This window comes from Gallinula chloropus, assembly GCF_964237585.1.
Source record: "Gallinula chloropus genome assembly, chromosome: 31".
NCBI lineage: Eukaryota > Metazoa > Chordata > Aves > Gruiformes > Rallidae > Gallinula > Gallinula chloropus.
Window position 1 is genome coordinate 1305822 of NC_140116.1, and position 23785 is coordinate 1329606.

Genomic DNA, 23785 nt, shown 5'->3' on the forward strand with positions numbered 1-23785 from the left:
ACGGACAGACGGACACACAGGCGTCTGGCTGCCCCAAGTCCTGGTTGGGGTGTGGGGTGGGGTGTGTGTGGGGGAGACAGGACCAGAAGAGACCCCAGGGGGGGCTGAATAATAAATAGAGCATCAAAAATACAAACCGGGGGGGGAGGGGGCAGCGGGTGCCACCGGGGCCCAGGGGCACCTACAGTCCTGGGGAGGGGGGGGGGGCGGGGGTGTGTGTGAAGGAGGGAGGTGGGTCGGGGGGCTGCTGAGTGGGCCCCTCGCCGGCGGCTATACCAGGGCGGTGCGGGGCTCGCAGGGCCCCACGCTGGCGCAGCTGCTCTTGCGGCGCAGGCCGGGGGTGGCGGTGGGCCCGGGCCCCTCGCCGGGGCAGCCGTGCTGCAGCAGGATCTCGGTGCACTCCTGGCTGCCGGCGCGCCGGGCGTAGAAGAGCGCGGTGCGGCCATGCCCGTCCCGGGCCCGGACGTCTGCGCCGTACTGTGGGTACAGCCCGAGTGTCACTCACACCCCACACACACCCCCCAAGTGTCACTCACACCCCACACACACCCCCCCATGGCACTGGCAACGGCACCCCCGGGGTGTGATGGGGTCCCGCTGGCTGTGCCGGCAGCCCCGGGAGCTGGGCTGTGTCCCCCGTGGGAGTGGCACAGCTCCCATGGGCATCCCATGTCCCCCAGAGCCTCACCACGGTCCCCATGGCCATGTCATCCCCCCCCTACACCATGGGAGTGTCACAGCCCCCATGGGCATCCCATGTCCCCCAGGGCCTCACCATGACCCCTATGGCCATGTCATCCCCCCCATAGCTACACCATGGGAGTGGCACAGCCCCCATGGCCGTCCCATATCCCCCTGAGTCTCACCATGGTCCCCATGGCCATGTCACCCCCCCTCCCCATAGCTACACCGTGTGCCCCATGGGAGTGTCACAGCCCCCATGGGCATCCCATGTCCCCCAGAGCGTCACCACGATCCCCACGACCATGTCACCCCCCCCCATAGCTACACCGTGTACCCCATGGGACTGTCACAGCCCCCATGGCTGTGCCATGTGCCCCCCAGAGCTTCACCATAGTCCCCATGGCCATGTCACCCCCCCCATAGCTACACCACACCACAGTCCCCACATCCCCACCACATCCCCCACATCCCCTCCCCATTCCACGTGCCCCCCACCCCCACCCCGTGCCGTGCCACCTCCCGTCCACCCCCGTCTCCCTCCATCCCCTTTCCAAACCATCCCCCCCCCCAATTCCCCCCCTGCCCCCACTCACCCACACCAGCAGCTGGGTGATGACCACGAGGGCCATGTCGCAGGCCATGTGCAGCGCCGTGCGCCGGTCCTTGTCCCCGGTGCTGACGTTGAGCTGCTCCTTCCTGCTGTGCGCCAGCAGCAGCAGCACCGTCTCCAGGTCCTTCTCCTGCACCGCGCACAGGAGCTGCTCCCCCAGCGGCGCCTCGGCCTCCGGCAGCGGCGCCAGGAACAGCCGCTGCTCGTACTTTGCCCGGATCCACGACTCCCGCTCCTCCCTGGGGACAGAGGGGGGCATCAGGCACCGGGGGGCAGCGGGGGGCATCAGGGACCGGGGGGCGTCGGGGGGCATCAGGCACCGGGGGGCATCAGGGACCGGGGGGCGTCGGGGGGCATCAGGCACCGGGGGGCAGCGGGGACCGGGGGGCATCAGGGACCAGGGGGGCAGCGGAGACTGGGGGGGTATCGGGGACCAGGTGGCACGAGGCACCGGGGGCCGTCAGGGACCGGGGAGAGTCAGGGACTGGGGGGCATCGGGGACCGGGGGGCATTTGGGACTGGGGGGCATCGGGGACCAGGTGGCATCAGGCACCGGGGGGCAGCGGGGACCGGGGGGCAGCGGGGACCGGGGGCCGTCGGGGGGCATCAGGGACCGGGGTGCGTCAGGGACTTGGGGGTATTGGGGACCAGGTGACATCAGGCACCAGGGGCCGTCAGGGACTGGGGGGAGTCAGGGACTGGGGGGCATTGGGGACCGGGGGGCATCAGGGACTGGGGGGCATTAGGGACTGGGGGGAACCGGGGACTGGGGGACATCAGGGACCAGGGGGCATCGGGGACCAGGGGGCATCGGGGACCAGGGGACATCGGGAACCGGGGGGCATCGGGGACTGGGGGGCATTGGGGACTGGGGGGCATCAAGCACCGGGGGGCATCGGGGGGCATCAGGCACCATGGGGCATCAGGGACTGGGGGGCATCAGGGACTGGGGGGCATCGGGGACCAGGTGGCACCGGGGGGCATCAGGCACCCGGTGGCATCGGGGACCAGGGGGCACTGGGGACCAGGTGGCATCAGGCACCAGATGGCATTGGGGACTGGGGGGCATTAGGGACTGGGGGGAACCGGGGACTGGGGGACATCAGGGACCATGGGGCATCGGGGACCAGGGGGCATCGGGAGGCATCAGGCACCGGGGGGCATCAGGCACCAGGTGGCATCGGGGACCAGGGGACATCGGGGACAAGGTGGCATCAGGCACCAGGGGGCATCGGGAACTGGGGGGCATCAGGGACCAGGTGGCATCGGGGACCAGGGAGCATCATGGGCCAGGGCACATTGGGTACCAGGTGGCATCAGGCACTGGGAGGCATCAGGCACCGGGGGGCATCGGGGACTGGGGGGCGTCAGGGACCAGGGGGCATTGGGGACCGGGGGGCAGCGGGCAGGTGGCACACTGTCACTGTGGCGGGTGGGGAGGGGGACCGGCACCCACCGGGATGACTCGTGGGTGGGCTTGCAGCGACCCTGCGGGTTCTTCTCCCAGATGCTGTTGGCCGTGGCGTTGCCGATGGACGTCAGCACCAGCGTCAGCTCCCGGGGCCAGTCGTCCAGGTCGAGGGAGCGCACGCGGGACAGGTGGGTGCCCAGGTTGCGGTGGATCCCTGAGCACTCGATGCAGATCAAGGCCCCCAGGTTCAGGCTGGCCCAGGTGGGGTCTGTGGGGGGTGCACAGAGCCCATCAGCACCGCCTCAGGGAGGACATTGGTGGCCCCTGGGGTGGCCTGTGGCACCCACGACACGCAGCGTGACCCGTGGCCCATGGAGTGAGGTGGCCCGTGGCTCATGGTGCTTCCTTGCCCAGGTTACTGGGTGGCCTGTGGCATCACATCACCCTGCACCATGGCAAGGCCCATGGCATCGTGTCACCGATGGCAACCCGTGGCCACGTGGGGCCCACCGCAGACTGACCCGACCCACAGCCTGTGGCACTGAGTGACCAATGGCCCCCTCATGACCTGTTGCCCCCCATGACCTGTTGCCCCCCATGCAACCGATGCCCCCGCCGTGTCCCATGTCACCCCCTGTCCCCCCCAGAGACTCACTGGGTGCCCCACAGTCCACGCAGAGCGAGTTGCCCCGGGCGTTGCGGATGGCCTGGATGGCCACGGCTTCGCTCTGACTGTCCATGCGAGCCTGGGGGGCACAGGGTTGGGGGAGGAGGGGGGGTCAGTGGTGAGCGGGAGGGGGGCTGGCAGCACCGTAGCCCCCTCCCCCTGGCCGTGGCGGGGGTCCCACCTTGTTCTTGCTGCTCTCACAGCACTGCAGGCTGGCCAGGATCTGGCTCTCGATGGCCTGCACCCAGGCGTCGCGCTCCTCGAAGCTGCTGGCCTCAAAGTGCCACGTCTGGCCCGTGCTGGACACGATGATGAACTCAAAGTTCTCCTCCTCTGTGGGAACAGAGACCCCCCCACCCCAAAAAAAAGCAGGTGGTGAGCTGGAGGGGTCCAACACCTCCAGGAGGGTGACACCGGGCTGCCCCGGCGCCCACCTGACCCCCCCCTTCTCCATCACACCCACACCCCCACCCCGCTCCAAGTGCCCACCCCACCACATCCACACCCCCACCCCGCTCCAGGGGTGCCCCCTCCCCACCTCCACCCGCTGGCTGGGCAGGGAGGGGAGGACTGGGGGATGCTGGGGGGTGGGTGGGATGGCGGGAGGCGCGGATGGGACTCAGGCTCATGCATGGGTGGAGCTGCCCGCGCCCCCCGCGCCACGTTACCTGTTTTATAAATATTTCTTAAACTACCAAAGCTTTTTAATTTCCACATTTTGCGCTTGGCTGGGGAGGGTCCAGAGCAGCGAGAGCAGAGAGAGGAAACGGGGGGGGGGACACAGTCACCAGAGGAGCCCGCAAAGCCCCGGGGGCGAGGGGGCAAAGAGCCTGCAAAGCCCCAGGATGGGGGGGGGGGGGGGGGAGGGTGAGGAGCCTGCAAAGCCCTAGGGGTTGGGGGGGGTAAGGAGCCTGCAAAGCCCCCAGGGTTGTGGGGGGGGGGGCAAAGAGCCTGCAAAGCCCCAGGATGGGGGGTGGTGAGGAGCCTGCAAAGCCCCCAGGGTTTGGGGGGGGGCAAAGAGCCTGCAAAGCCCCAGGATTGGGGGGGGTGGTGGTGAGGAGACTGCAAAGCCCCCAGGATGGGGGGGTGGGGGGGTGGGGGTGGGGGTGTGAGGAGCCAGCAAAGCCCATGGGGTTGGGGGGAGCAAAGAGCCTGCAAAGCCCTGGGGGTCGGGGGGGGGGGGGTGAGTAGCCTGCAAAGCCCCAGGGTTGGAGGTGGGGGGGGTGTGAGGAACCTGCAAAGCCCCCAGGATTGTGGGGGTGAGGAGCCCGCAAAGCCTCAGGGTTGGGGGGGGGCAAAGAGCCTGCAAAGCCCTGGTGGGGGGCACAAGGAGCCTGCAAAGCCCTGGGGGTTGGGGGGGGGGGGGGGGCAAAGGGATGGCAGGCAGTGGCAGAGCGAAGGGTTGGGGGGGGGCACACGGGCAGGAGAGCGGTGGCTGAGCGTGGCGTGGGGAGGGGGTTGCAAGGGCAGGATTGGGCCCAGATCCTCCATTCAACGGCCCCTCAGGGAACTGTCCTCGTGGGTTGTGGGGACGCTGTCCCCGTGGCTGCTGCCCAGGAGTGACCCGGGCTCGGGGCACCGTCCCCCCCGGCTCGGGGCACCGTCCCCCACGGCTCGGGGCACCGTCCCCCCCGGCGCTCACCTTCCGCCTGCCCCGCTGACCCCTCCGTCTTGGACGGTGTCATCAGCTTCTTCCGCCGGTGCTTCTTCCTGTCGATCATGGGGGATGGTGGCGGGTCTTTGCCCGCGCTGCCGGGGCTGGATATGGCCTCGAAGTGGGGGGGCCCATCTGCAGAGACACCCACAAGCTGGGCTGCTGGGGCCACCGAGCTCACCAGGGCCACCGAGTCCACCAGTGCCATAAGGGCCCTGGGGCTCGCCAGGGTCACCACGAGCGCTGGAGCCACCGGTCAGCAGGGTCGCCAACACTGCTGGGCTCACTGGTGCCATCGGGGCTCCCAGGGTCACCAAACCCACAGGGATCACTATGGTCACCGGGTCCTAACTGGGATCATCTGAGCCACCAGTGTCACTGGGGCCACTGGGCTCACCAGGACTGGAGTCGTGAGCTCCAGCATCACCAGGGCCACCGGTGTCACTGGGCTCACCAGGGCTGGAGTCATGAGCTCCAGGATCACCGGGGCCACCAGTGTCACTGGGGCCACTGGGCTCACCAGGACTGGAGTCATGAGTTCCAAGATCACCAGAGCCACCAGTGTCACTGGGCTCACCAGGACTGGAGTCATGAGCTCCAGCATCACCAGACCCACCAGTGTCACTGGGCTCACCAGGACTGGAGTCATGAGCTCCAGGATCACCAGACCCACCAGTGTCACTGGGCCCACCAGGACTGGAGTCATGAGCTCCAGGATCACCAGACCCACCAGTGTCACTGGGCTCACCAGGACTGGAGTCATGAGTTCCAAGATCACCAGAGCCACCAGTGTCACTGGGCTCACCAGGGCTGGAGTCATGAGCTCCAGGTTCACTGGGGCCACCAGTGTCACTGGGCTCACCAGGGCTGGAGTCATGAGCTCCAGCATCACCAGGGCCATCAGTGTCACTGGGGCCACTGGGCTCATCAGGACTGGAGTCATGAGCTCCAGGATCATCAGAGCCACCAAGAGCCAACGGGGTCCCCAAGGGCTTGGTGGGGCCACCGTGGGGAGGGTCTGTGGCTCTGTATGGGGAGTGGTCACATCTGTGAGCATGAGAGGTGACAGGGACACTCACCAGAGCTGGACAGCTTGGCGCTGGAGGCGGAGGCGCAGCGCTGCAGGGACCGCTCACCCTTCCCCACACCCTTCATCCCCGGCTCCGGAGGGAGACTGAGCCCCACGGGGGAAGCGCCGGCTGCGGGTGGGGAAGAACCGGTGACACAGGGGGAGGGGTCTTTTGGGACCCCCCCTCACCACCCACCCACCCCCAAGCCCGGTACTCACCACCGCCCTCGGGTGCCGTGCCCCCAGCCACGTCCTTCACCAGCCCGTTGATGCTGGCGGAGGGGCCGCAGGCAGAGATGGCGCGGGGCGGGCGCTTGCCAGGGACCTTCACCGTGGTTCGGAGAAGGTCCATCTCCTTCCCGTGGGTGCTGTGGATGTAGTCCTGCCACGGGGGGACAGGCCAGCGCTGAGACTGGGGGCTCTGCACCCCTACCCACCCCCAGGGACAGGGCTCTGCACCCTCACCCCCCGTGGCAGGGACGGGGATGGGGCTGGGGCCGCTCACGTTGATGCTGGGGTGGTAGAAGAGGAGCCCGTTGCTGGACAGGGTCACGTATTTCTTCTTCCACTCCTTGTTGAGGGAGTTGCCGCTGCGCTTCAGCAGGAAGCTCTGGGGACGAGGGGACAGTGAGGGGGGGGACAGGGAGGGGATGGATGGGGATGGGGACCTCGCGGTGTCCCCTTGCCAACCTGCTTGATGGGGATGGCGCGGCCGCTGCCCGCCACCTCGCCCCGGCTGTCCAGGCTCCGCTTCTCCGAGTCGCTGCCCCGGCGCGTCTGTGGGGACAAGGGGGACAGTGGGGCACGTGGCACCGCTCTGGGCACCTGGGGTGCCCATGTGTGTGTGTCCCCCTCATCGGGACCCCGGCGGGGGGGACCCCGGCGCACTCACGGCGAAGAGGCTGGTGCGGCGCTTGGCCCCTCGGTGCAGGGAGCTGGGGGTGCCCAGCGGGGCGGGGGTCTCGCTCCGCAGCTCCCGGTGGCTGACGTTGGGGGTGGACGGCAGCGAGGACGAGTAGTCGCTGGTGTGGCCACCGTTGCTGGCCTGGCCGGGGCATGGGGTCAGGGCCAGCACCCACGTCCCATGGCCGGAGGGGGGGACAGGAGGGGAGGGGGGGGGTGGTACCTGGCCAGGGTGGATGCCCCCGACGGGGGTGGATGCGGCTGAGTGGCTGGGGGTGCTGGGCAGAGACTTGCAGGACGCCATCAGCTGCTGCTGCTTCTTCAGGGCCACCACCTTCTGGGCCACTGCACCGGGAGCCTCGTGTCAGGGGGGCCCCACACCACTGAGACCCCCACCCCACCCCACCAAGACCCCCCAACCACCCCACCACCGTCTCCATCCCACCTCTACCACCATCCCCATCCCACCCAACCACGGTGGCCACAGTCCCTGTCCTACCCGGTCACCCCACCCCTGCCAGCAGCCACAGCGCACGTCCCCCCTCCACCAGCACGTAACCACCCCCCCCAGTCAGGGAGCAGCACCCTGGGACACCCACCCTCAGTGAAGACCCTGTCGACGTTGAGGCCGTAGGTGGCACAGGTCTCGTAGTAGAGGCAGCGCTTCATGTCCCCGCAGAGCGCCTGGGCGCGCGCGTCCTCGATCACCCGGGGGTTGGAGGAGCTGATCTTGTCTGGGGGGAGCAAAGGAGTGAGACTGGGGGGGGGTGGGGTCGTCCCCTCCCCATCCTCCTCCCCGTGGCACCGGTCCCCACGTCCCCAGCTCACCCTGGGTGCCCACCAAGGCCAGGGCCACCTCGCTGGAGCCCTGGTAGCCGCTGAGCAGCTCGTGCAGCTGCGTCACCTCCTCGAAGCTGCTCTTGTTCTCCAGGCTGAAGACGAAGATGACGGCGTCTGCCCAGCTGGCAAACTGGGGGGGGGGACGACGCGGATGGGGGGGGGTCAGGGCTCGGCGCCGGCTGGCACGGCCTCCACGCCCCCCCACACCCCACTCCATGGCCCCCAGCCCCCCGCGTACCTTGGCGTCCGGGGCGCCTCCTTCCTCGCGGATGAGCAGGAGGTGGCTCTGCCCATCCACCATCACCTCACGCTTGAACTGGCTGCCTGGAGCCGGGGGGAAGGGGGAACCTTGACCATCCCGTGGTCATGACCGTCCCTGTGGCCTCACCTGCCCCGTGGCTGTGCCAACGGCCTTGCCATGGCCTTGCTGTGGCTTTGTCAGCGCCCAGCCACAGCCTGCCCTGCCCCCACGGCCATGCCCAGCACCATGGCCATGCCCAACACCATGGCCATGTCCAACCATGGCCAAGCTCAAGCCCAAGGCCATGCCCATTCCACTGCCACGTCCATCCCACATCCACGTCCATCCCATGGCCATGCTCAAGTCCATGCCCACATCCATCCCATATCCATGTCAATCCCACATCCACAGCCATCCCCATGGCCATGCCCATCCCACAGCCATGTCCAATCCCATGGCCATGCCCACTCCACGGCCATGTCCATCCCATATCCACGTCCATCCCCATGGCCATGCCCATTCCATGGCCATGTCCAATCCCATGGCCATACCCATCCCCATGGCCATGCCCATTCCATGGCCATGCCCATCCCACATCCACGTCCATCCCCGTGGCCACTCACTCTCGGTGGGCTCCAGGCCCATGTAGGAGCCGGTGAGGAAGCGGTGGACGAGCGCTGACTTCCCGCTCTTGCTGCTGCCCAGGACACCCTGGGGAGAGGACAGAGGGGACATCAGGGCTGCCGAGGACATGAGGACACGGGGCAGGGACACGGGGACGCGGTACCCACCAGGCGGATCTCGGGGACGGAGCGGCCCAGGGTCCATTCCTGGCTGTTCACCAAGGCCTCTGCGGGGAGAAGAGGGGTGAGATGGGGCGCGGGCACCCCCAGCACCCCCCAACCTGGGGAAGGGAGGGGGGCATGGCCGCCCCCAGACCTGCGGCAGCGCCGCTGGCAGCATCCTGCGTGGGCGGCCACGAGCCGTCACCAAGCAACGGCACCGCAGCGAGCCTGGCGGGGGTGGCAGGAGGGATGTGGAGATGCGACGTGGCAGGGACGGGGCCGTGGGCACGAGGACACGCTGGACACAAGGATGTGGCGGGTGTGAGGACGCAGCGTGGCACAAGGGGGTGACACGGGGCCGTGACAGGCACGGGGACACGACGGGCACCGGGACACGGCACGAGGATGCGGCGCACGGTGACACGGCAGGCAGGAGGACGCAGCGTGGCACAAGGACGTGGCGTGGCTTGGGGACACGGTGGGCACGAGGGTGCGGCGTGGCTCGGAGGGCACGATGAGCACTGAGAGACAGCGTGGCACGAGGACACGATGGGCATGAGGACACAACAGGTACCAGGGCACGATGTGGCAGGAGGACACAGCGTGTGGTCCACAATGGGCACGAGGACACGACGGGCATGAGGACACGACGGGCACCAGGGCACGACTGGCACCAGGGCACGATGTGGCACGAGGATGCAGAGTGTGACCCTCGATGGGCACGAGGACACGACGGGTACCAGGGCACGATGGGCACCAGGGCACGACGACGCAGCGTGTGGCCCACGATGGGCACGAGGACACGATGGGCACCAGGGCACGACGGGCACCAGGGCACGATGGGGCAGGAGGACGCAGCATGTGACCCACAATGGGCACGAGGACACGACGGGTACCAGGGCACGATGGGGCAGGAGGACACAGCGTGTGGCCCACGATGGGCACAAGAACACGAAGGGCACCAGGGCACGATGGGCACCAGGGGACGATGTGGCACGAGGATGCAGTGTGTGGCCCACAATGGGCACGAGGACACGACGGGTACCAGGGCATGATGGGCACCAGGGCACGATGGGGCACGAAGACGTAGCGTGTGGCCCACGATGGGCATGAGGACACGATGGACATGGCGAACGGCGTGGCAGGCACCAGCGTGTGTGGGGCACGAGGCCATGGTGTGGCACAAGCACACAACGTGGCACAAGGTCATTGCCTGACCCCCCCCACACACACACACCCCACCCAGCGTCCCACCCCCTCGGGCAGCGCTGGCACCTCACCTCCAGCACCACAAGAAGGGGAAACTGAGGCAGAGCTGAGGGTGCTCCCTGCCCTGTGCCTCAGTTTCCCCCTTGCCATACGCAGAGCTGCTCCCTGCCAGGTACGTGGCAGGTGAGGGGTTAACGCTCCTGCCTGTCACCCCGCACATCGTCACCGAGCTGCCACCCACGGGTGTCCCCGTTGCCACCCCCAGGTCCCCGGCAGGCTCTGCCCACGCGCCCCACGGCACCGGCGGGTCAGGGCTGGGAGCGGGATGGACAGGGGGACAGACATGGGGTGCCAGGACAGATGGACAGGGGGCGAGGGGGACAGAAGGGCGGATGAGTGTGTGACGTGCGGATGGTGACAGGGGTGGGGGAGCAGACGGACGGACAGATGGATGGAAAGACAGGGAGCAGGGGGGTGGGTCGGCCCCTGAGCCCAACGGAGCTGACTCTGGTGGGGAAACTGAGGCACGGGAGGCCCCACAGCAACTGGCCCTGGGGACACCCCCATCGGCTGCCCCATGGGACACCTGGGCCCCCCCCATGTACCCCAGCACCCACCGCTCCCCCCCAGCCACAGACGGGTCCTTCTGCCCCACACGGGCACGGCCGGCGGGTGAACCAGGGGGTCCAAGACCCCTCCCCCCCACTTCCCCCATCCCCAGCTCCCCACATGCAGCCACGGGTAAACTGAGGCACAACACAACACCCCACGGCACAACCAGCACCCCCATCCCTCCAGCATCCAGGTCACCGAGGCGCACAAGGGAAACTGAGGCACGACAGACCCCCAGCTGCCCCCCAAAACCACCCCACCCCCCCCATAGCCCGGTACTCACTGGGGGAGGTACCCCTGCCCAGGTCGGTGCTGAGCAGGGCCCAGGGGGGCGCGGGGTGGGTGGGGGTGGCCGCCGGGCTCTTGGTGAAGATCCCACTGATGAACTTGAGCATCTTGCGGTCGCGGGTGGAGGCTCGGCCGCCTTCGCGCCCCCGTTTCAACCCCGTCTCGGCCATGGGGGTCGCAGGTACCGGTGCCAAACCCCCCGGTCCCGGGTGCAAATCGCTGTTATCCAGGGTCTTGCTTTTCCCTTTGCGGGGGGAGAGCCGAGCCCGCGCCGGCGGCCGGGGACCCCCCTCAGCACCCGCTTTCCCCCCGGCTTTGGGGCGCCCCTTGCCTTCCCCCTCAGGCCACGAGAGGCGGCTGCTGGCGGTTTTGTGGGTGCTCTTGGTGGTCTTGGGCTCGGAGCCCACCTTGGCACCGCTGGTCGTCACCGTCTTGAAGGGTTTGGTGCCGGCCAGGCGCAGCCGGCGGGCGCCGGCGGCCGGGTGTGGGGAGGATGCTCCGGGCGCCGGGTGGGTTGGGGGTTTGCCCCCCTCTGGGGCACCCTCTGGGTAAGCCCAGCTGGCTTGGCCCAGCAGCGGGCGCCGGGGGGGTGCCGAGGGCTGGGGGCACTCCAGGGGTTGCCGACCCCGCTCTCCCGGTGCCTCCAAGGTGCCCTTGGCCCCCCGGGTGAGGGTGTCGGGTTTGGGGGGGACGGCGGGTGGCAGCAACGCCAGGTCAGGTTTGGGGGGGACGGCGGGAGGCGGGGGGAGCAGCGCCGGGTCGGGTTTGGGGGGTACAGCCGGAGGAGGGGGTAACAAAGCCGGGTCGGGTTTAGGGGGCACGGCGGGGGGCAGCAAGGCCGGGTCGGGTTTGGGGGGCACGGCGGGCGGGCCGGCGGCGGGGGTCGAGGCTGGCGAGCGGGGGCGGCTGGCGCCATGCCCGCCGCGGGGCTCGGCGAGCCGGGGGGGGACCGGCCCTTCTGCCGTCGGCGTTGGGCTGGGGCTGGGGGTCCGGGGGCTGCCGGGGGTCACCGGGGCATCGCTGGGGCCGGAGCCGGCGGTACTTATCCAGAGCGCGTCCTGGCGTTGGAAAAGCCGCTCGGGCCTCTTGGTTTTGCCGCCGCCGCCACCGCCGGGGTCTTCGGTTCGGGCAGCATCCGCCGCCTGCCCGGGGTGGGGGGCTCCATCGCCTCCCCCCCCCGCCTGCTCCTGCTCCCCTGGGGCTGCCACCGACTCGAGCTTGACCAGGGTGAGGGAGATGAGGTAGGTGGTCCGGCGCTGGAGGCCGGTGGTCCTGCTCATGGGTGCGGGCAGGGCAAACACCCCCCACCCCCCCACCCCCGCCACACACACACACACACACGTCTCCCCCTCCCCTCCCCTCCCGAGCCGGGCAGGCAGGCAGGCAGAGCCCCCCCCTTTCCTTCTTTCCCTTCCCCCCCCCCCCACCCCCCTTTTTTTTTCCTCCCCTCGCCGGCTCCGCGTCCGCCGGTGCCGGGAGGATGCTCGGCGCGGTCCCCACCCCCGGCCCTGCCTCCCCGAAGCCTTCCCCGCTCGCCCGCCCCCGGAGGGGTTGGCACCGCCGCCGCGCCCCCCCCCCCCCCTATTCCCAAATCCACCCCCCCACACACACACCGATTCCGCGCTCCCCCCACCCCACCCCCCCACCACCACCCCTCCGCGCCGGGATCGGGGTCGACCCCCCCCTTACCCCCCCACTCACCCCCACCCCGGGTTAGCGATCGGGGGGCATGGTGGGGGGCTCCCCCCTACCCCTTCGTAGAGCTGGGGGGGGGGGGTGGATGGAGGGGTTGGAGGTGGGGGGGGGGGCGAGGAGGTTGGAGGGTTGGGAGGTGGGGGGGCGACGGGGCGGGGGATGGAGTGGGAGGGGGGTTACGGGGCGCGGGGTGATGGGGAAGGTTATGGGGCGGGGGGGGCCATGCCCAGGACCCCCCGGGACCGGGGCTCACGGCAGCGCCCCGACAGGTTCGTCCTTAGCGGCGGCGGCAGCGGCGCGGGGGGGGCCGGGGGCCCGGCGGGGGGGGCCCTGCGCGGCCGGAGGGGGCCGGGGCCGCCGTTCTCCGCCATGCGCCGCTCCCGGGGCCGGGCCGGGGGCGGGGGCGGGCGGCGGCCCCGCCGCTACCGGGCAGGCGCGAGCGCTCCCGGGCGCCCCCCCCCGGTACCCCCTCCTCTCCCCGCCGGCCCCGGGACCTGCCTGAGCTGCCCGACCCTCCTTAGCCTCCCCCCACCCCCCCATCCCCGCATCCCCCGCACCCCTTTACTGCGCCCCCCACCCCCCCAGCACCCTGCACCCCCCCCCCCCGGGGCAGCACTCGGGAGGTGGGGAGGGGGCTCTGGTGTGGCTGGGGGTAGGGGGGGCGTCTGGGGGTGCCCGTGACACGGGACAGGCCCCAGCCGCCCGTTTTCCGGCATTTTTAGCAGCGGCGGCGAAATCCTCCGCATCCCGTTGCCATGGCAACAGCGGGGCTGGCGATGGAGGGGGGGGGGATGCGGGGGGGGGGGAGCGGACACGGCACCCGCGGCACCCCCCGCGGGCACCGGGACCGGGCTGGCACCGTCACACCCGGGCACCTCCCTGGCCAGCGTCTTGTCCGTGTGTCTGTCCGTGTGTCCGTCCCCCCCGTCCTGCCAGCGTGACCTCCCCTGGGGACAGACACGGGACGTGGGGACAGACACACGGACACGACGCGGGGCTTGGGGACGGACACGGTGCTTGGGGACACGGCGCGTGCTCAGGCTCGGCGGGGTGCATCACCCCCCCCCCCCCCAAACCCCCAAACCCCCCCACAACCCCCCCAGTGTCTGGAGGGTGGGTGCTGGTGCCCCGGCACCCAGGAACGGGGGGGGACACCTGACCCCACGTCCCCAGTGTGTGGTGCTGAGGGGCCACGGGTGGCCCGTGGGGCTGGGGGCTGCGTGTCCCACTCCCCCGGGGGGGTCCCCAGGGAGCTGGCAGGGCTCTGGCGCTCGTGACAGCGCCGGGCGCGTCGTCCCAGCAACACGCCCACGGCCCCCGGCGAGGCTCTGCGGCGTGTGTCCCCCCCCCAGCACCTGCTGAGAATGGGGGGGACACCCCTTCAGCCCCCCGCCCCCTCGTCACCCCCTCCCTATCACATGTGACCCTGGGGGGTGGGACATGCTGACCCTGGCTGGGCCCTGTCCCCAATACTGGGCTGAGGGGGGGGTGGGTGGTCTGGCCCCTCCTGCCCCCATAGTACCAGTGCTGCCCCCCCCACCTCCAGTACAGCCCAGTCCCTCCCAGTGCCCCCCAGCAGTTCCCCATCACTTGGCGTGGCCACACCACATCCCACACTATGGGGGGGATGGGGTCGTGCTGGGTCTGACACCCCCCTCCCCACCCCCCCGAGACAGACGTGTCCCCATCTCATGTCACCATGGGCCCTGCTGCCCCCCAACTCTCCCCCCAGACTTGGGATCTGGGAGGGGGGCTGTGGGGTGTGTATCTTACGCCCCCCCCCTTGATGCTGGCGGTGGGTACCACTCGGCGGGTGCTTAGCAACAAGGCATCCCCCTGCTTCCTGTCACCACGGCAACTGTGCTGGGGAGATGCCAGCGCATGGAGGGGGGGGGGGGGTACAGCGATGCGGGGGTTCAGCACTGGGAAGGGGGGGGGGGGTGTACACCAGCACCTGTACCCCAGCGACACCATCCCCCTGAACACCCACCGGGAGGGACCGTGGGGTGGGTCTCTCTTCTCCCCCCCAGAACTCTGTGGGGCCCCCCAAGAGCAGCCCCCATCCGCCCCCCCCCCCAGCAGCAGGGCCCCCCCTTTGGCGACCGCCGGAGGTGAGGAAACGGCACACGTCACCGACCGCAGCGCCGGGGCTGTTGCACCGGAAACCACCCGACAGCGCAGCCACGGCAGGGGGGGGCTGGCGACCCCCCACTCCCCCACCACAGGTCCCTGTGCCCCCCCCCGGCCCCCAGATGTGGCCCCATGGTGGGGTGGGACACGGTGCTGCTGGGTCCAGCCAGACCCCTGGCACGACACCGGGCAGGATTTGGCCTTGTTTGGAGCAGGGTGTGGGTGCTCCATGGTTTGGGGTGACCCCGTGGAGGTGGGGTGGGGGTCCCCTGAGCTGGGACAAGCACCCCCAGTGCAGCCACGGGCACTGCGGGGGGCTGGTCGGAGAGGACTGAGGTCATCTCCCGCCTGTCCGTGCATCCATCTGTCCCTCCCTCCAGCCCTCTGTCCACCTGTCCTCTGCCCATCCATCAGTCTGTCTGTCTGCTCATCCCTCAATCCGTCCCTCTGCCCATCTTCCCACCCATCCGTCAGTCTGTCCCTCTGCCCATCCGCTGGCTCATCCATCCCTCCCTCTGTCCATCCATCCCTCTGTCCATCCATCCCTCTGTCTATCTGTCCATCCATCCATCCCTCTGTCCATCCATCCCTCTGTCTATCTGTCCATCCATCCATCCCTCTGTCCATCCATCCCTCTGTCTACCTGTCCATCCATCCATCCATCCCTCTGTCCATCCATCCCTCTGTCTATCTGTCCGTCCATCCATCCACCTGTCCCTCCCTCCATCCTTCCGTCCACCTGTCCTTCTGCCCGTCCCTCAGTCTGTCCATCTGCCCATCTGTCTGCCCATCCCTCCATCCATCAGTCTGTCCCTCTGCCCACCCGCCAGCCCATCCATCCATCCGTCCATCCCCGCCCCGCTGCCCCAGCCGCCCCCTGCCCGGTGCTGCCGGTACCTTGCACCACGCCGAGGGACGCGGTGAGGCCGGCCCGGAGCTGTGGATCCGGCACCATCTCCACCAGCTGAATCAGCTTAGTCAGGTGCTTCTTGACCCCTTCGTGCCGCTTCACCTCCGCCCGGATGGCAGCCAGCACCTGCTGCCGGGGGGGGCTCATGGCACCCTTAGGTGCTGGCAGGGTCCCCTGGGGTCCCCGGGGTCATGGCTCAACCCGGGGTTCTGCTCGGCTTGGCGGCGTCAAGCGCTTGGGGTTCATCCGGCCGCCGCCGTGGTGCCGGGGCCGCGCTTCCTGCCTGGCGTCACCCCGCTGGGGCTGGCGTCACCCCACTGGGGCTGGCAGGAGCAGGTGCAGGGCTGGGCCTGGGAACCCGGGGAGCACCGGGGCGGCGTGCGGGGTGCCCGGCCCCGTCGGCGTGTCGGGACATGCCAGAGCCCGTCGGACAACATGGCCCAGCCCGGCACAGCCCAGCCCGGCACAGCCCAGCCCAGCCCAGCCCAGCACAGCCCAACCCGGCACAGCCCAGCCTGGCCCAACCCAGCCCAACCTGGCCTGGCCCAGTCCGGCCTGGCCCAGTCTGGCCCGGCACAGCCCAACCTGGCCCGGCCCGGCACAGCCCAGCCTGGCCTGGCCCAACCTGGCCTGGCCTGGCCTGGCCCAGTCCGGCCTGGCCCAGTCTGGCCCGGCACAGCCCAACCTGGCCCGGCACAGCCCAGCCCAGCCCGGCCTGGCCCAGCCTGGCCTGGCACAGCCCAACCTGGCCTGGCCCAACCTGGCCCGGCACAGCCCAGCCCAGCCCGGCCTGGCCCAGCCTGGCCTGGCCCAACCCAGCCCGGCACAGCCCAACCTGGCCTGGGCCAACCTGGCCTGGCCCAGCACAGCCCAACCCAGCCCGGCCCGGCACAGCCCAACCTGGCCTGGCCCAACCTGGCCCAGCCCGGCCCACCCGCGCTTGCCGCCTCCGGCAGCCCCACAACCACAACAACGAGGGGGGACACAGTATGGAGGCAGCTGTTGGGGTGTGATGGGGGTGACAGGCTGGGGACAGGCGGGCGGTGGGGGCTGTGGTGTGGGACACACACACAGCCAGACGCTGGCTGAGGACACGCCAGGGACACGCGTGTGCTGGGGACGCGCTGGGACGCTGGGGAGGAGCACTGGTGGGGGGCTGGTGCAGCCCCTGACAGGCTGGGGATGTGTGTGTGGGCACAGAGACACGCTAAGGACACACACACAGGGACATGGGCACGCTGAGGACACGTGTGTGTACACGCGAGGGGGGTCTGTACAGACAGACACGGGAAGGACACGCATGCAGCCATGCTGGGGACACGGGTGTGCTGCCACATGGATGGGCTGGGGACACGTGTGCAGTGACAGGGATGCTCTGGGGACACACATGCAGTGACACAGGGGTGCTGGGGACACGTGTGCCGTGACAGGGATGCTCTGGGGACACACATGCAGTGACACAGGGGTGCTGGGGACACGTGTGCCGTGACAGGGATGCTCTGGGGACACACATGCAGTGACACGGGGGTGCTGGGGACACGTGTGCAGTGACAGAGGTGCTGGGGACACACATGTGCTGCCACATGGATGGGCTGGGGACACGTGTGCAGTGACACAGGGGTGCTGGGGACACATGTGCAGTGATAGAGATGCTGGGGACACACATGTACAGTGACATGGAGGTGCTAGGGACACGTGTGCAGTAACATGGATGTGCTGGGGACACACATGTGCTGCCACATGGATGCGCTGGGGACACATGTACAGTGACACAGGGGTGCTGGGGACACATGTGCAGTGACAGAGGTGCTGGGGACACACATGTGCTGCCACATGGATGCGCTGGGGACACCTGTGCAGTGACACAGGGGTGCTGGGGACACGTGTGCAGTGACAGAGGTGCTGGAGACACACATGTGCTGCCACATGGATGTGCTGAGGACACATGTACAGTGACATGGAGGTGCTGGGGACACACATGCAGTGACACAGGGGTGCTGGGGACACGTGTGCAGTGACAGAGGTGCTGGGGACACACATGTACAGTGACATGGAGGTGCTAGGGACACGTGTGCAGTAACATGGATGCACTGGGGACACACATGTGCTGCCACATGGATGTGCTGAGGACACATGTACAGTGACATGGAGGTGCTGGGGACACACATGCAGTGACACAGGGGTGCTGGGGACACGTGTGCAGTGACATGGATGCACTGGGGACACACATGTGCTGCCACATGGGTGCACATGTCAGTGACACGGATGCACTGGGGACACACGTGCAGTGACTCAGACACGCTGGGGACACCCCACCCTCACCTCAGGCACCCGGGGGGTCCCATGGGGAGGGGCTGGGGGTCACCACGTGGCCCTCTGGGACCTCCCCAGCCCCAGCCCCCCCCCAGGAGGAGCCCCCCACCCGCCAGCCGCAGCCCCATGGCTTCCCACCGCCCTGACGTGGGTCTGGGGGGGGGACACACAGCCCCCCAGACAGGGACAGGGAGATGAGGGGGGGTCATTGAGCAGAGGTTTATTGGTGGGGGGGGTCTCAGGGGCTGGGGGGGGGGTCTCAGGGGCTGGGGGGAGGATCTCAAGGGCTGAGGGGGGGTCTCAGGGGCTGGGGGCGGTCTCAGGGGCTGGGGTGGGGTCTCAGGGGCTGGGGGGGGTCTCAGGGGCTGAGGGGAGGATCTCAGGGGCTGAGGGGGGTCTCAGGGGCTGAGGGGGGGTCTCAGGGGCTGGGGGGGGGTCTCAGGGGCTGAGGGGGGGTCTCAGGGGCTGAGAGGGGGGGTCTCAGGGGCTGAGGGGGGGTCTCAGGGGCTGAGAGGGGGGTCTCAGGGGCTGGGGGGAGGATCTCAAGGGCTGAGGGGGGGTCTCAGGGGCTGGGGGCGGTCTCAGGGGCTGGGGTGGGGTCTCAGGGGCTGAGAGGGGGGGTCTCAGGGGCTGACGGGGGGGTCTCAGGGGCTGGGGGGGTCTCAGGGGCTGGGGGGGTCTCAGGGGCTGAGGGGGGGGTCTCAGGGGCTGGGGGGAGTATCTCAAGGGCTGAGGGGGGGTCTCAGGGGCTGAGAGGGGGTCTCAGGGGCTGACGGGGGGGTCTCAGGGGCTGAGAGGGGGGTCTCAGGGGCTGGAGGGGGGGGTCTCAGGGGCTGAGGGGGTAGGAGGAGGCCACGTAGCGCTGGTTGTCCCCGTAGAAGGAGTTGGCCCAGGAGTAGGTCTGGATGGTGGCAGCTTCACCCCCCAGGCTCACGTGGCACCTGTGGGGACGGGGACAGTCACCCCCCCCCCCAAAAAAACCCACCCCTACCCCCTCTGTGTGTGTCCCCCACCCCCCCCCAGCGTGTCCCCCCCCCACTCACTGGCGGTCGGGCCGGGTCTTGTAGCAGAGGGTGTAGAGGGCCAGGTCGAGCTCGGGGCTGGAGCCCAGCAGGGTGGAGCCGATGCTCTTGAGGTGCCCGTCCCACAGGTACTGCAGCGCCAGGACGTCGGGGAACGACACCCACTGCGGGGGGGACACGGTCTCGGGGGGGGGGACATCGAGGGGACACCGGGGATGGCCTCAGGGTGGGGGGAAATGGGGGTCCTGGGGGTCCTGAGGGTGATGGGGTGAGCAGGGAGGGTGGGGGTGGCTGAGGGGATATGGGGACAGTCCCAGGGTGGGGGGAAATGGGGGTCCTGGGGGTCCTGAGGGTCCTGGGGGTCCTGGGGGTGATGGGGGTGATGGGGTGAGCAGGGAGGGTGGGGGTGGCTGAGGGGACACAGGGACAGTCCCAGGGTGGGGGGAAACGGGGGTCCTGGGGGTGATGGGGGTGCTGGGGTGAGCAGGGAGGGTGGGGGTGGCTGAGGGGATATGGGGATAGTCCCGGGGGGTTGGAAATGGGGGTCCTGGGGGTGCTGGGGGTGCTGGGGTGAGCAGGGAGGATGGGGGTGGCTGAGGGGACACAGGGACAGTCCCAGGGTGAGGGAATATGGGGGGAAACGGGGGTCCTGGGGGTCCTGGGGGTGATGGGGGTGATGGGCTGAGCAGGGAGGATGAGGGTGGCTGAGGGGACACAGGGACAGTCCCAGGGTGGGGGAAAACGGGGGTCCTGGGGGTGCTGGGGGTGATGGGGTGAGCAGGGAGGGTGGGGGTGGCTGAGGGGACACGGAGACAGTCCCAGGGTGGGGGGAATGGGGGTCCTGGGGGTGCTGGGGGTGATGGGGTGAGCAGGGAGGATGGGGGTGGCTGAGGGGATATGGGGATAGTCCCAGGGTGGGGGAAATGGGGGTCCTGGGGGTGCTGGGGGTGCTGGGGTGAGCAGGGAGGATGGGGGTGGCTGAGGGGACATGGGGACAATCCCAGGGTGAGGGAATATGGGGGGAAATGGGGGTCCTGGGGGTGCTGGGGGTGCTGGGGGTGATGGGGGTGATGGGGTGGGCAGAAAGGGGGTGTGTGGCTGAGGGAATATGGGGACAGTCCCAGGGTGGGGGGAAATGGGGGTCCTGGGGGTCCTGGGGGTCCTGGGGGTCCTGGGGGTGATGGGGGTGATGGGGTGGGCAGAAAGGGGGGGTGTGGCTGAGGGGACATGGGGACAGTCCCGGGGTGGGGGGAAACAGGGGTCCTGGGGATCCTGGGGGTGATGGGGGTGATGGGGTGAGCAGGGAGGATGAGGGTGGCTGAGGGGACACGGGGACAGTCCCAGGGTGGGGGAAATGGGGGTCCTGGGGGTCCTGGGGGTCCTGGGGGTGATGGGGGTGATGGGGGTGATGGGGTGAGCAGGGAGGATGGGGGTGGCTGAGGGGACATGGGGACAATCCCAGGGTGGGGAAATGGGGGTCCTGGGGGTGCTGGGGGTGCTGGGGGTGATGGGGTGAGCAGAAGGGGGTGTGTGGCTAAGGGGACAGGGGGACAGTCCCAGGGTGGGGAAATGGGGGTCCTGGGGGTCCTGGGGGTGATGGGGTGGGCAGAAAGGGGGTGTGTGGCTGAGGGAATATGGGGACAGTCCCAGGGTGGGGGGAAATGGGGGTCCTGGGGGTCCTGGGGGTCCTGGGGGTCCTGGGGGTGATGGGGGTGATGGGGGTGATGGGGTGAGCAGGGAGGGTGGGGGTGGCTGAGGGGACACAGGGACAGTCCCAGGGTGGGGGGAAACGGGGGTCCTGGGGGTGATGGGGGTGATGGGGTGAGCAGGGAGGGTGGGGGTGGCTGAGGGGACATGGGGACAGTCCCAGGGTGGGGGAATATGGGGGGAAATGGGGGTCCTGGGGGTGATGGGGGTGATGGGGGTGATGGGGTGAGCAGGGAGGGTGGGGGTGGCTGAGGGGACACGGGGACAGTCCCAGGGTGGGGGGAAACGGGGCTCCTGGGGGTCCTGGGGGTCCTGGGGGTCCTGGGGTGAGCAGGGAGGGTGGGGGTGGCTGAGGGGACACGGGGACAGTCCCAGGGTGGGGGGAAACGGGGGTCCTGGGGGTCCTGGGGGTGATGGGGGTGATGGGGGTGATGGGGGTGATGGGGTGAGCAGGGAGGATGGGGATGGCTGAGGGGACACAGGGACAGTCCCAGGGTGGTCGTGGCATCTCTGGGGCCACTCCTCAGCCGAGGATGGGGCCCACGAGGGTGGTGATGGAGGGGCCGGGACGCAGGGGGTGGTCAGGGGGGTCCCTGCTGTGCCCCCCTCCCCGTCCCCACACTCACGGGCCCGTCGTAGCTGTAGCTCAGGTAGTTGAGGCGCCCGGCGCGCTCCAGGCTGTAGAGCTGCACCCAGCTGTGGCACCCCGACACCTTCCCGCTCTTGATCTCCCCTGGGCGCTGCTGGTCAGGGGGGGGCACGGCCCCCGGCCCCCAGCCCCACCTCCCCTCCCTGCCAGACCCCTGGATCCAGCCTCCCCATCCCCCCACATCCCCCCAGTTCCATCCCCCCAGTCCCCCCAGCTTCGACCCCCACATCTCTCCATGCCCCCTCCAGGTCTGTCCCCCCTGTCCCCCCACATTACCCCCCCCAGCTCCACCCCCCCCATCCCCCCATGCCCCCCCAGCTCCATCCCCCTGTCCCCCCATGCCCCCAGCTCCACCCCCACGGTGTGTGTCCCCCCCCCCAGCTCCATCCCCCTTGTCCCCCCACACCCCCAGCTCCATCCCCCTGTCCCCCCACACCCCCAGCTCCATCCCCCTGTCCCTCCACCCCCCCGGCTCCATCCCCCTGTGTCCCCCCCGAGTTCCATTCCCCTGTCCCCCCACGCCCCCAGCTCTACCCCCATGGTGTTTCCCCCCACCCAGCTCCATCCCCCTATTCCTCACGCCCCCAGCTCCATCCCCCCTCTTCCCCCCACCCCAGCTCCATCCCCCTGTCCCCCACACCCCCAGCTCCATCCCCCTTTCCCCCCACCCCTCCAGCTCCATCCCCCTGCCCTCCCACCCCCTCAGCTCCATCCCCCTGCCCCCCCACGCCCCCATCTCCACCCCCACGGTACGTCCCCCTCCCCAGTACCATGGAAGACGTGCTCGAAGCCGGAGGAGTCGAGCGCCTTCCCGCTGGAGCGCGAGTAGAGCCCGAACCACATGTCCCGCAGGTCGGCCCGGAAAGCCTCCCCCGAGGGGTACAGCCCTGGGGACACAGGCACAGCGTGGGGACAGCCGCCCCCACCCACCCCAGGACCCCCCTGCCCCCCTTGTCCTCACCCCCTACCCTTAGAGAGGAAGAAACTGGTGAGCGTGGCCATGACCCGCGTCTGGAAGACGGCGTCGAGGAAGGCCTCCTGCTCCTCCTCTTCCTCGGCCGTCACCGTCTCCTTGTAGCCCGTCGCCTCCTTGTAGTTGTCCAGCAAGGCCAGGAGTTTGGAGAAGGTGGGACGGGAGAAGAGCCGCTCCTCTGCCACGTAGGAGAAGAGTCTGGGGGGTGGGAGCGGGGTGACGGCCATGGGAGAGGAGCGGGAGGGCCAGGGCATGGCGGGGAGAAGGTGGGAGTGGGGGGGTGAGGGAAGGGGGAGCAGGGGGAGGGGTGGGTGGGCGGATGGAGGAGCTGGTGGGGAGGTTAAAAGAGGGGTAGGTGGGTGGATGGACACACGGACAGCTGGGGGATATGGGGGTGGATAAAGGGATGGAGGGATGGAGGGAGGGATGGAGAGATGGAGGGAAGGGAGGGAGGAAAGGATGGAGGGGTGGGTGGATGGAGGGATGGGAGGATGGAGAGATAGAGGGAGGAATGGAAAGAGGGATGGATGGAGGGATAGGTGGAGGGATGGATGGATGGATGGATGGATGGATGGATGGATGGATGGAGGGATGGAGGGATGGAGGGATGGAAGGAGGGATGGATGGAGGGATGGAGGGATGGAGGGATGGAAGGATGGATGGATGGATGGATGGATGGATGGATGGATGGATGGATGGATGGATGGATGGATGGATGGAAGGAGGGAGGGATGGAGGGATGGAGGGATGGAGGGATGGAAGGAGGGAGGGATGGATGGATGGATGGATGGATGGATGGATGGATGGAGGGATGGATGGAGGGATGGATGGAGGGATGGAAGGAGGGAGGGAGGGATGGAGGGATGGAGGGATGGAAGGAGGGAGGGAAGGACACCCAGCCAGCAGGTGAAGGAAGGTGCCCCAGCCCCATCCCCACCTCTGGGCCGCATAGTCGGTGCCATCCCCGACCTGGCTGTCGGCGACGCGGTGCTGCAGCCGAAGGACGATGTCCCCGGGCCCGGCCCGGTTCTCATCAGCCTCATAGAGCTGCTCCGAGATGCTGCTCAGCTCCTGATCCGACACCGACCGGGCCGTGGCCACGTCCCGGGGCTGCCCAGGGAGGGGGGAGGCAGGGCCGGGCCCCCCGCTGCTCCCCACGCCAGCGAAGGCCGCGACGAGCCAGAGCAGCCCCAGTGCCGCCGCCATGGTGCCTGGCGGGGCCGGCCCGGCCCGGGGGGGTTTATAGCCACCCCTATCGCCACTGATAACGCCTGAAGGCCGGGCCTGCAGCAGCTGGCCTCGCTGGGGGGGGGGACATCACTGCCCAGGGGGTGGGCACCCACCACAAGCCCGCCCAGGGCAGCTTGGGGGGGCTCAGCCATACCCAGGGTCAGCCCAGCTTTGGCCAGGATT

General features: G+C 69.3%; 2 protein-coding genes across 2 annotated transcripts; both read right to left on the reverse strand.

Moving 5' to 3' along the window:
- Positions 1-270: 270 nt before the first annotated feature.
- AGAP2 (ArfGAP with GTPase domain, ankyrin repeat and PH domain 2) lies at positions 271-12253 on the reverse strand (the record flags this gene model as incomplete). Its single annotated transcript, XM_084277121.1, has 19 exons — positions 271-477; positions 1278-1533; positions 2751-2973; positions 3361-3451; positions 3554-3705; positions 4041-4100; positions 5015-5161; positions 6106-6225; positions 6315-6477; positions 6601-6705; positions 6786-6872; positions 6988-7140; positions 7222-7343; positions 7598-7732; positions 7827-7968; positions 8077-8158; positions 8699-8790; positions 8871-8929; positions 10969-12253. The coding sequence occupies 19 exons, from the start codon at positions 12251-12253 to the stop codon at positions 271-273; spliced, it is 3681 nt and encodes a 1226-aa protein (XP_084133247.1).
- Positions 12254-18847: 6594 nt separating this feature from the next.
- On the reverse strand, positions 18848-23578 carry LOC311202609 (uridylate-specific endoribonuclease C-like; the record flags this gene model as incomplete). The annotated part of the gene is made up of 6 exons (XM_084277198.1): positions 18848-18962; positions 19065-19207; positions 21377-21483; positions 22170-22286; positions 22368-22570; positions 23310-23578. 6 exons carry the CDS (start codon positions 23576-23578, stop codon positions 18848-18850), a joined length of 954 nt encoding a protein of 317 aa, XP_084133324.1.
- Positions 23579-23785: the final 207 nt, after the last annotated feature.